This window comes from Zootermopsis nevadensis, unplaced genomic scaffold (genome assembly GCF_977971745.1).
Source record: "Zootermopsis nevadensis isolate Lab colony 2312 unplaced genomic scaffold, Znev_1.0 Znev_ptg000023l, whole genome shotgun sequence".
NCBI classification, from domain to species: Eukaryota; Metazoa; Arthropoda; class Insecta; order Blattodea; family Termopsidae; genus Zootermopsis; species Zootermopsis nevadensis.
In genome coordinates, this window is record NW_028259155.1 from 8,221,808 (window position 1) to 8,235,258 (window position 13,451).

At 39.0% G+C, this 13,451-nt stretch overlaps 1 protein-coding gene across 1 annotated transcript; it reads left to right on the forward strand.

Moving 5' to 3' along the window:
- Positions 1-2,150: 2,150 nt before the first annotated feature.
- Positions 2,151-13,077, forward strand: LOC110831903 (uncharacterized). Its single transcript, XM_022068393.2, has 5 exons — positions 2,151-2,329; positions 4,485-4,593; positions 4,898-5,040; positions 6,491-6,580; positions 9,423-13,077. The coding sequence occupies exons 1-4, from the start codon at positions 2,245-2,247 to the stop codon at positions 6,562-6,564; spliced, it is 411 nt and encodes a 136-aa protein (XP_021924085.1). The 5' UTR covers positions 2,151-2,244; the 3' UTR covers positions 6,565-6,580; positions 9,423-13,077.
- Positions 13,078-13,451: the final 374 nt, after the last annotated feature.

Genomic DNA, 13,451 nt, shown 5'->3' on the forward strand with positions numbered 1-13,451 from the left:
CCGCCATATTTCATCATTTAATACAATTTTCTGTCCTAATGTAACCTGAAGAAACTAAAACTCACCTTCGCTGAGGAAACATAACGGAACCTTTTAACATTTTAAGAAACTCGACCAGCTCAGCTAACTCAAATAGCTCAAATAATCTCAGAATCAATTTGCTCAGTTATTTAAATTCATATGTCTGACAACAAAAATTACTTTCCATAAATAACTCAAACAGCACAACTCAATCAGCCCGATCCAACCAAATCGAACTTAAAGTAGAACTGGATCCACCGATTATGGCCGCTGACCTTGTAGGGAGTGCCCAGTATGCGGACCACTCATTGAAGGAAGGAAGGAGTTTCCGTCGGCCAGTACAGTCTCTGTCAATAAAGCAGCGTAGAAGCCTGATAATTGTTGTCTTGTGACTGTGCTGTGTTGACAAAATGCCACCTGTTCGTTGCAATCTCCTCTCTGGTCATTGATAACGCCTCGTATCAAAACACTCGGACAGACAAACCACCGACGTCTTAATCAAAGGACGAAATGAAAGCCTGGCTATTGGAAATGAACATCCCACTTTGTGACGTGTTGAAAGCTGAACTGTGCGATTTAATCAAATTAAATAAGTCAAAGAACAAATATTATGTAATTGATCAGATTTAAGCAGACAAAGAACGTCCTGTGCTGAGACTTCCGCCGTACCGTCCCGATTTAAACCTCATTTAAATTACTTGGGCAGTTCAAAAACAAGAACACGACATTTAAATATCAAATCTAAAACTTCTTGACGATGGTGAAGAGTCAATTGAATAAAAATTTCCTTGGATATTATCCATCGTCTAGTAAATATAAAACGTAAAACGACGTTTCGGAGATGGGACTCTATCTCCGTCTTCAGGTTCCTACAATCCTATCAGCCAGCCTAGTTTGGATTTATCTCCTACTTGGATACCTGTAATCTCTCAAGAAATCCAAGGTGGGCATCGAGTTTCGAATTAATGTTCATGTGTATTTATTCCCACATTTTGTAAGTATTTTTTTGGCTTTATCGTGTTTAATGAATTTTGATTTATACATACTATTCTTTTACGTCCCACGGATGGATGGTGTGGTAATGCCTTTTTATTCCGGGACTTTCACTTTTTTACTTTGTCCGGAGATAGGGATTAGCTCTATCTAGTGGGCCCAACTGTGTAGGAACCTGAAGACGGAATATAGAGTCCCATCTCCGAAACGTCGTTTTTTACGTTTTATATTTTACTACACGATGGATAATATCCAAGGAAATTTTTATTCAATTGGCGACATTTAAAATCAAGGACGTCGAGCATCTGTGTCGCCAGAGATTCTACGACATTGGGCAAGAGGGATGGGATAATGTATGTCGGCATTTGGAAATACTAGAACAAATTTATTATGAGCAAGAAGGCATAATCGAAGACGCTATTGAACGTAATATAATTGAAATAATGGAGTGATGAATCGCGTGATATGTCAGAAAGGGATGGTCTATGAGGAGAGGAAGAATTGCGAACAAGATAAAATTATCTAATACTCTCTGCAGTTATAATTTCCTAGTGATGTGTATTGTATAGAAATCGACTTTCCTGTGTTACATAACGTGGTGATATTTTATTTGGAGTGTGCTGTACGCGGCCTGCTGCCGTCCCTTCCAGCAAACGTCTGGTAAGTGACTCGCTCTGAGGTTCCAATTCACAAAGTTCCGCGGCCAAAAACGCTGGGACGCAGTATAACAAAATCAAACCTGGCTTGCTTACTTTTACTAACTTTACAAAATTTAACCTGATAAAACCAAATTAATTGTACCCAAACTAAACTGACCCATCCTAACGCCGCTCAACCAAACCCAACCTTATTGAACTCCCCAGACTTCAACATTATTGCCTAACCTTTCCTAGAATTTCATATCAGATAATCCAACGTAACCCAACCAAAGAGTACGCCCCCTGCTGGCAGAGAGAGCCGGTCAAAACAAACGATTGAGTTGCAGCTGTGTCGCGATTAGTTTAGTTCAGTGCCTTCGGGGTGCGGGGTGGGCTTGGCGACTTACGCCATCTTTCAGGAATTCTGTGTACTTAGGTCAAGTAAGTACAATACCGCTGCGATAAAATGTCGCATTTCCCCCGACAACCCCTGCCGGTCACAACATTTTGATTTGCGTAGTGTTACGTTGGTAATGCATGGAGTTGAGTGGTATTTGTTTTAGGTAGCTGCTAAGGGTTTTGTGCTTTTGATATGGCTATTAGTTTGTCAAGAATGGATATAAATTTATATATCATATTGTGTTCATTTTATTTTGCATCTTTTATTCAGAGATGTGGTAAGTTGGTAATAGAATTACAAATTCATACTTTTACTGTATTAATAAGAACACTACCTAAAGCGAATTTGGGGGAAATTTGATGGATTTTCTGTGGTTGTGAGGCATCTGTTATAGTTCCATTTCTGAGGAATAAATAACCAACATTCTGCATCGTATAATGTAATACTTAAGTGATCTGGCCCTGTAATTACCCCACAGTATAATTTACTTAAGCCAAAATAATCTAAACAGTTGGGTGGTCTACTGGAATGAGAAAAACTGAGGCATAGAAACTTTTTACATGACTGAACTATGATGAAATATAATTTCTGATTAAATTTGGGGTTCTCACGGTGGTGAAGAAGGCATTATTGATCTTTTGGGTAGTAACTCCATGTGGGTTTTCAGAAGTTCACATGGTGTTAACTACCTAGAAGATAACATTGACATGAATCCTGATAATTCTTTATTCTGATCAACATCTACAGGCCATTTTCATTCTGTGTATCATTTGGTAAGCTAGGTACAGGAGTCTAAGTCCATGGGGAAGAACCCCTGAAATTGCATGTACAAGGTGCTGGGCCCCAGGGAGCAATGAGCCAAAGGCCTGGAGCACTGGAGCAAAACCCCACAGATCATTTTCTCCTTTGGGGAGCCCCTGATGTTTGCCTAGTTGCTAGGCTGACAAACAGATATGGTCAGGCCCATAAAGTGTTCTTTGCCTACACTAGAATGTGAAGAACATCTAAAAGGTTTGTAACAGTGTGCAAAGTCATCAGATATAGTTCATCTGAATCATTAAGTTATTCAGTGTTGCTGTATCAAGTGCAGAGGTTGTGCAGTGTCAAATAAGAATATATAATGATTACGTATGGTAACGTAGAAAGACTTTGGCATGTCGTTTGCCTGAGAACTTGAATAAAAGCATAAAAAACACATTAGAATAGCCATTGCTCGAACCGAGACTTAGGATGGTTTCCTTCTTATTAACCAGACTGCTTTCTTAGTGAAAAGCTAGCCTGCCTTCAAAGCATTATTTTGTTTCTGCTTATTTTCAGTGGTATTCAAATATAATGTGAAGTGAATGAAAGAGTTAAGAATGTTGTTATGGTGCTGAAGATAGCGCCTGTTTCGTGCAAATAATGTCTACATGTTGATATATCTATTATAAAAATTTGTGATTTCGTCGTCGTCAATAAATTACGTCATCAACAATGTCAACTATAAACAAACTCGGCATTGTTGTGTTCCACAACAATGCCGAGTTTAGTGCCTTACTCAAGATTTTAAAACGCAACCAACCCCCCAGAAGGAGGGGTTGGTCAAGTGTTTTAATCCTACATTCGGGGGGTTTAGTTTAGTTTCTTACACAAGATTTTAAAATGCAACCCCCCCCCCCCCCCCCGAAGGGGTTGGTTGCTTTTTAAAAACTTGACCAGCCCCTCCGAGGAGCTCCGAAAGGAGCGTTCTGCCCTAGTTTTTGTAAAATATTTGTAAGTGAAATGCATTCTGGCAGTCATATGTGGAACGCAAACTGGATGTGAAACTTTTGTGGCAGATGTCATTACTTCTTGGGCTAGCCTTGAAAATGAGGACAGATATGGCCCTCAAAATGTCGGCACAGTTTAACCAAGTGGCGCGGCTGCTGGCCACAGATTATTTTATTAATGGATAACCATTTTTATCTTCAATACAAGAGAATCTGTTGGATGGGGGATGATATTAAAGTGGATCTTATCAAAATATGATGGCTTAGGATAGGAATTGATTATGGTCTGTTCTGATCATGACAGTAAATCTTCAGGTCGCGATACAAGGCATGAGGGAATTTATTGACTATATGAGCAGCTTTCAGATTCTCATGGACCCTAGCCCAGTGAGTTGACTGAGTTAGATCATACTCTCTTCTTCATTTATCTGGAATTTCATTTTCCAATGTCAGGCTGGGTTTGCTCTGGATTACCCCCCCCCCCCCCCCCACTTTCAGCTTATTCTGCTCAGACGTGGGACCAATGAGGTTATGTTTGTTTTTAAATATAATGAAGTCTGACAATGGACCAGAATGATTGATAGAGGACTTGGAAGGATAAAGTGTGAACATTTGGATTTACATGTAACTAATTCCATACATAAATAAATTACAGAATTGTTGACCATGTTTATTTCCGCACAGAAAGTAAACATTGCCTGGAAACTCAACCGTCATGCCACCTGGGGTGGGTTTCAGGAAATCTTTCACCATGCTGCCAATCACACAAGCCCTTATATGAAATTGACCACAGGTAAGTAACTTCATTGTACTTTTATCACCAATGCAGTTTCATGTCGTTAATTAAGCCGACAGACAGCTTTCATGTCTTCATTATTTTAACTATAAAACATGACTAATCCTTTATTTTTAATAACTATCCTTTCTTCTCTTCTGTAACCATGAGAAATGTAGGGTTAATAATAATAATAATAATAATAGTGGAATAATTGCATTTGGTGTTGTAATGCATTAGTACAAACTTAAGAATGACGACCAAGAAAAGTAGTTCTTAACATACCGTTATTTTTCAATGTTACCGTACGTTCTTGTCACAGGCAGGTGATGGCATTGGGGCTGACTGTGATCTGTACCTGCCTTGTGCTCACTGTAACAATTGTCATTTGCTGCTTCTGGAGCCGGTGCCCTCTGTACAACACTTGTCGTGTGAACTACACGCAGGGTCACATCATTGCATACTGTAAGTCATAGTGACTGTTCTTTGAAAGATAAGCAACACATGTGGCACCTCCTTGGTTCTTTCTGCACACGGATATTTGTTTCTGTCACACATATTCTGGTCTTGAGTCGATGCACCATTTATGTAGCGACCAGACTGACCACTTTGCAAAAATGAACGAAGATTTTAATGTAGTGGTGGAATTCAAATTGTGGTCTTCTGGGCTGTTCTTCCATCTTGTTTTGTGGGTATATTTATTGCTTAAATTGTTTCAGAGGAATTAATATTCATTGTTTAACTGAGAATGGCTAGGATGTTGATCATTTACAGGGTACCCGTTAAGTTTTTCTGGTCTGTGACAGCATGCTGCTGTCACTGGTGTCTGCCAACTTCTCGATAAAGGACTTTGACCTGGAGAACTCGGTGGTGTAACTTACAAACCCCTCTGCTGGTTCTGATACGTCTACAACACATTCGTGTTCTGGATCCTCCACCAAAACGTGATGGACTGTGGATGAACATGCATCCAGTCCACCTCCCTTTCCTGGGTATTGATATCTGTAGGATCATACAGCGTTCAGGAAGGCCAGTGACGCCAACCTTTTTTTTTTTTGAATGTTAAGTTATGCCCACTATTCAATGAATAGGTATTTTGCGCTTCCCGCTTCGGCACACAGGGTCCGTACCATCGGTGCGAATAGATCTTCTATAGTGAACTTGACCATTACTGAGCTTTACATAAACATGGTCAAGAAATCCAGATGCGTGGACAGAATCATCCAGAAAAGAAACAGAGATCAGTGTCCATCGTAACAGTGTGAAGGAGAGGAATGCTTCTCTGGAATGGAGGGATAATTTCTTGAAGGTTATGATGCATGCTTCCTCTCATCCTCTGTTTTTGCCCTGTTTCTGGACACCCCCCCCCCCCCCCCCACATAATCTAACCTAACCTTTCCATAGCTCTGATTGCCTCGTCGCTCATCAGATCCTTCTGCTTTCCCACACACAACACAGTCAACACCTTAGCCCTACTTACTTCAACCCTGAAGATGGAGGCAGCATGTCTCTCATAAACTTTTGTAAAAAAAACGTGCAAGTTTCGATGACACACTGGTCCAGAAGACCACAATTAAACTGTGAGAACATAAAATCTTCCAACGGAATCAAAAGTAATTGAGGTATACAAATTGAACATTAATCCATAAAAGATTAATACTCTCATGCTCATCACCAAGATTGATTTATTATATCAATGATTATTTTCTGCACCTTCACATTTGCTTTGAGTTTGTGGGTGGAATTTCCATACTTAAACACTTTGTTTACCTCAGTTGCACTTTACAGATGATTCTCTCTCCCCTTCATTCGTGAGCATTTAATAAACTTTCCAGTAGCTATGATATAAGAATTTATCAGAGTGATAGATGGCTGTCTGAAATTTAATTAATATAACTGTCGCTTATTTGCGCAGCCAAAGAAGATGACCCTTTCAACTCCATCATGCAACCAAATCCTGTGAAGATCAAACCAGTGGAGGATGTGTGACTCTTCTGTGTTTCAGGTATGAATTCTGAAAACTCAACTTAACCTTTAGTCAGATTAGAATGGGAAACGGAGCTCAGATTGAAGGTATTTGAACCTCAGGCAGATGAACTCGCAGGGATTTAATTATTATAGTACTATCGTGATTTAGTTGAGGAGGTAAGATGTATGGAAGATGTAGGAACTAGAAGATAATATAAGATTTGTGTCATACACCTCATGTAAAACGGCAGATGATGTGTGGATCGAAGGATAATCATACATCATTGCTGATGGTTTTTCCTTTAGACGCTCGTGAAAGTGTGGGATAGTTTCATGACGTGGTAGATATTGAAATTATTATACAGGATAATCCTTTGATGAAAAAATTTTATAGCACATCGGCATGGTGCTGAATCCTCCGGTGCTCGTGCACTAGCTGGAAGGGTACCTGCTGTACTTCTACCTTGAGATGCGAGTCTGTGCTGGTCTGTGCTAATCCTAGCCTTTGTCCTACCTGCCTACTGTACCTCCTTAGCAGATGAGGGGAAATGTGTGGTGCTGCTGATTTCACAGTTTGCCTATGAGGAAGAGAGGGAATTTCTTATTAGTCTGTATATGATTTGAAGCTTTTGCAGCGACATAACTAACTAACTAACTAACTATATGGCTTACCGAACCCGAAGGTTCATCACCGAATTAACCAGAGCCCTCCACCGGACCCTTGGATCAACAAAATCCAGTCGCCTTCAACTCCTATCTCCCGTAGATCCCGCCTGAGATTATCCTCCCATCTACGTCTAGGTCTCCCCAGCGGTCTCTTCCCCTCAGGCTTCCCAAATAGTAGACCCAACCAACCAGATGGCTTAGGGAACCCGAAGGTTCATCACCGAACTAACCAAAGCCCTCCACCGGACCCTGTCCTGGGCCAACAAAATCCAGTCTCCTTCAACTCCTATCTCCCATAGATCCCGCCTGAGATTATCCTCCCATCTACGTCTAGGTCTCCCCAGAGGCCTCTTAACCTCAGGCTTCCCAACCAGTACCCGGTACACACCTCTTGTCCCATCCATGCGCGCTACATGTCCCGCCCATATCACTCTTCTCGACTTAATCACCCTCACAATGCTGGGGGAGCAGTACAGATTTTTAAGCTCATCATTATGCAGTTTTCTCCACGCCCCATCGTCTTCTCTCTTAGGCCCAAATATCCTCCTCAACACCCGATTCTCAAACACCTGCAATCTGTGTTCCTTCCTCAGAGTGAGATACCATGTTTCGCACCCATACAAAACAACAGGTAAAATTATTTGTGGCTATAAAACTCAATAAAATTGTATCGGGCGATCAGTCGCTTCAACTGGTCAAAAGAAGAAACCAACATTTCACGGACCATATCTGTCCCCACCATGAGAGTCTGATGTCATCGGAAGATTTTATTCGTATTAGTCGCAACTACATTCACTGCCAAAATGTGATTGTTTTACTGTGACTAAAATTCCCATATTTTTGTAGCACTTAAACGACCCGTTCATCGGCTCGCGCGCGGGCCCCAGCATCTCCTCCATTCCTCTCTATCCCGTGATCGGGTAAACCGGTGTCGGGTGGTATGGTCACGTAAATTCCTGATGTATTTTTTTTATCCCGGACTCGAGCGTCCAGCCCGGGATATTTTTATAACACAGCACAAAACTAAAAATTCACACTTATTCGTAACAAAAACAATTGAATTTATTTTGTATCGGAAACAACAGTGTATGCATCATCATAATTATCATCTCAGCCAGAAGTGGATAAATCAGTGTCATTGCTAGTAATCAGGAATATAATTAAAAAGAATGAATGTGATGCACTGCACCTTCCTCCATGCCAGCGCAATTTAAATCCTATCAGATTCATTTGGGGAGGCATAAAAAATGGAGTAACACAAGGAAAAGCTTATGTTTTGAAAAAAGTATTTGCTGTCAATTGTCTGTTGTAAATATAAAGAAGCATTTTAGGTTAACTTTTTCACAAGGCTGTTATTTTTAAGCGCCTTCTTGGATTTTTGATCCAAGCCTCATAGCTGTAACAAAATTAAATGTATTAAATCATATTTTGTTCTAAACATAACTTGACCTGCACTGCTTAAGAGGAAAAGCTACACACACCAGTCCACCTGCTAGCCCATCCTTTCTGACCACTGTCCTGACTCTGTAGATGCCCCGCTCTCAGGGTTGTGTACTAAGGTGCTGCGCTGTAATGTATTGTCATAGGTGACTGAAGCATGAAAGTATTAGATCGGTGTTGCTCAACATTTGTGGTGCCGCAAACGCCCTACCCAAAATTATCTAATACGTCTTCATTAAAAAGGATGTAGAATGACATTTTGTCTTCTATACTCCAGTGTACCGCTACGATGGTCTAGCGGTTAGAATGCTGGCCTTGTAATCCTGAGGTCTCGGGTTCGATTCCCGGCGGTGCCTGAATTTATAACTTGTGTTGGGCAAGGCCGTGGTGTAGGCAACACGGAGTTTTCCTCCGTGGCATCCCAACAATTACTCCATTCACACACAGAAGAAGGCAATGGCAAACCACTTCTGGATCATCTGCCAAGAATGTATATGAACAGGTCCCAGTCCGAGAAAAGGATGGAAGGATCCTGTTCATATGGACCTGTCGTCAGACAGAACACTAAATAAAAATAACTCCAGTGTGGAAGTAAAAAGTGTGATGGAAAAAAAATTAAATTTTCAGCAATATGGCATAAAAATAATAGAGTTATTAAACTCGTGGACCCCTGGTTGATAAACACAGATATAGGTGAAAAGGACTTTTTGTTCTTCTTCGAGTGTCTTATGTTTTTGTATCCTGTTCTTATATGTGGACTCCTTCCTTTTCAGAAATGCTTTTCAGCTAGGAACAAAGACTAATTACGTTTACGAGATGGCATAACCGTATAAGCCGCCAAGAGCCCTTATTTTAACTTTTATTTTAATTCTAGAATAATCTTATTTGTGGCATTCTAAGAATCAAATGAAGGTTGCCAACGCTGCCACATCTAATGTGTTCACTGTGATGTTTATATTTCATATCAATGTTTGGCAACGTAACGTTTTTAAACAATCATATATCCGTAGCAATATTTTTAGTGTTCTGTTCTCTACTCTTGAATCTCAAAGCATTCCTCATTGGTCTGCGCTCTCAATAGAGTAAAGTTGTAAGATCTGCGAATGAACACCAAAAATGATCTAGTTTTTAATGTTGACACTTATCCAAGCCGAGCTTTTGAAGTATTTGCTGTATGGAACAGAAGGAGCAATTGTTACTTTGTGTATGCAGAAATGTAGGTTATTTATTAAGATTGCTTAGCTTCATAGTTCCTGATCCTCCCCTCGCTTTGAACCACACACAAATTTTTGGTTATGAAGTCTCAGGTGTATGTAATACAGTATTTATTATATTGTTATAATTCACTTTACATGACTGGGAAGTTGGATGAATGTAACATCGAGTTTTACTGTCTGTGCTCATAGCATTTATTGGATATATTTTTCAGTATTGATACTTGGTAATTTGCTCTCAATTTGTTAGCCTTAAGGTACAATTTGGCTACACGCAACAAAGACAAGCGACCGAGGCAGGCGACAGAGTTACGAGGCTGAGACTGGTCGCTTCCTGTCTGCTCTCTGTACAATTGTATGAAGTACAATTATGAGCGCGAGACAAAGACAGGCGACAGAGACAAAGGACAGGAGACCGCTCTCGGACCAGTAGTGTATCGCGACGGGCTCAGGCAGCACGTGTGTTGTTGAGTAAAATAATGGCAGAAATTAAATTTTCTGGTGACCAAGATGAGCAATTGGTAGAATTAGTAGCAGAAAACCGACCACTGACCACCGACAGAAAGATCCTTCTTCACATCTGGTTTTGAATATTGAACTCATAGGTTTTCTTTGTTTCTTTCGCAACAAATAACACAGCAACACTTCTTCTTCTTCGAGTAACCTTTTTAGAAGCATTTTTGTACTCATTTTTCACAGAATATGTGCACGTATGTCTCAACAAAACAAAGAAAACAAACACTTTGTCGCATGTCTCGGTCGTCACCTCAAAAGTGTGTGGCGACAAGCTGCGATGTGTCCGTCTCCTATCTCTGTCGCCTGCCTCGGTCGCTTGTCTCTGTCGCATGCAGCCAAATTGTACCTTTAAAATAGGCTATTTGATATTGGAGACCAGTCTTCACGTGTGGTTTTACATCTTTGCTGTGATTTACGTGAAAGCTGCTGGAATCTTTGTCTTCAGGTTTCAATGTTCTGAGGTAATTGAGTGTGCATTGTATTCACAAACCCTCAAACAAAGAAATTGGGCAGGATTATGTCTGATGAATTTAGAGGCCAAATAATAGCTCACCCTGACCACATTAATTATTGTGGGACATGTCGTTCAGGAAGTCATTGGTTTATGTTGACTAGTGCGGTCGTGCTCAATCTTGCTGCAAAATGACCGTGTTCATGTTTTCGTATTACAGTTGTGTCACGAGACAGTTTAAGAATATCTCGTCTTCATACAAGAATATTCTAATAAAATTATTGCATCAAGCTCATGAGAATTCTTATTATAATAAGTGCAAAAATGATCCAAAGCCAGCATTCTGTTTTCCGCGTATGCACGAAACAAATTTTATATCGTGTTGGCAGACAAGGCATTCAAACCATCTTCCAGTCAGTCATTTTTGCAGGTTTTTGATACGTATCTTTTCCGTCACATAACTTGAAGATACTGATGATGATACATGAAACAGCATAAGCTAAATAGTTAAAGAACTATTGTTTATTAGGAATTAACCCACAATTTTGGTGGTAGCTCATGTTTGTCGCTGTATTTCTATACACCTATATGTGTACACCTTCATATATAGTATAATTTAATTATTAAAATTAAGTAAGACGTAAGGCATGGTACGTGACTTGTAATACTGGAAAAGTTATAGGCATTACTCTTGTGATATGCTTTGTCTCAGGTTTATTTTATGTTGTATAACTGTAACAGTTAGTTTGTAATATGTTGTGTGTGCGCATGCGTGCTTGTGCTGTATATAGTCTGTCACTTTTATTTGATCAGAAATACGTAGTATTTTGATAGCCTTAGAATAATTAATTTTACTTGCCAAATTCTGATTTTCTTTGCTCAGAGGTATAAGAAGAGATGCAAGGTAAGGAAAAGCAAATCATGTGTGTGATTTGTTGATATATTCAGCCAAATTCTTTTTGAAGATTTCTGTCTTCTGGGTTGTTACGCTGGTAAACGTTGGTAAACATCTACCAGACTACACAGCGCAACAACCCAGAAGACAGAAATCTTCATACTCACTGCTGTGAAAACCTCAAATCTTACAAATTCTTTTTCCTGTTCAGTGATAAAAATGTTGCATTACTTATCTGATCTGATCTGATGGATATTATTGATGCATGTTCTTGTCAAATTAGGTGAAGAAAATACAAATTATTTAATCTGATTATACAGTGTTTATGGTTAGTCTGAATGATGGTATATTGTAATAAGTTAAAATATTATTTTGGACATTGTCCATCATCTCGGTTATTTGTTAGAAACACAGTACATTTCAGAAACTGGATCTGTCTCCATCATCAGGTGAAGGCAGGAGACAGAAGCACCTACTCTGGTGGGTCCCACAGACGAGCTAGTCTCCGTCACTGGACACTTGATGAAGTCTGGGCCAAATAATATTTACTCGTAGCATCAAATATCACCTGTGCAGAAACCAAGTAAGAAAGGGACTGTGAATCATGGAGTAAGAATCGCCTTGTAGTCACATATGAAACATTCAGGGCCCTGCGATCTCTGAAATTGACTAATGATATGATTCGGTGTTGTTTAACAAATGACGATGATGGACAATCTCAAAAATAACAGTTGAGCTTAATGTTTATGGTATTCACATATTTGTGTATTTTAGCTCTAAGACTTATTCTGTAATTCAAAGTGTGTTTGAGTGTTCAAGTACTTGCTTGAAAGAATCTTCAAAGATATAGCATTTGCTGAAAAGCCTTTTATTTTATATTTTAGATGTTTTAGTTTAAGGAAATTAAAAGCTAACGATCCTGAAAATACAAATATGTTATTGGGGATTTTATAAATGTTTTTATATATATATTTTTTGGTATTATTTACTGCTTTTCTACATTTGTATAGATTTACATATATTTCAGATTTGTATAAACTGAATTAGGAAAGATGTAATACTTTTGTTACCATTTACTTATTTGTGTTCAAGAAAAGTGCATTTAGAACTACCAGTTTTGTCCTTTGCATTATGTATGCATGTGTTTCTGTTATTCCATTTATCAGAAAATGAAGATGGCCATCCAAGATTATTTCATTCCATTGTATTTGTAATGTAATGCAGGTAGATTAAATGAAAATTTTCTCTTCTGTTCAGCTAGTCAATTTGATCTCTCATGATGAGTAGGTGTAAATGAAGTCTGTATGTTAATATACATAATCAACTTTTGAAAATATATTCATTGTGATTCATCAGCGTTTTATTTTAAGGTTAGTTACCCTTACACCATGTGTTTTTACCATTGTTACTAGATGGAGATGAGTTGACAGCTTCTTTGTCCTTTACCTGCCTGAAGAGAATTCTGCAATAATTAAACTGAAAGAGCAAGAGCAGGTAAAATGTTTTGGTGTTGTTACAAAAACATCATTCGGTATTTCGGAGTTATAAAACTAGTTAAAATTTATGGAAGATCAACCTGATATTTATGCTTGACATGACAATTAATTAATTTTCATATCTGTCTTTACAAATATTTTTATGAGCGCATACATGAATAAATTATCTTTTTACTTCAATATTAAAAATGACATCTGTTCATGCAGATATTGGTAGGTTGGCGGCAGTG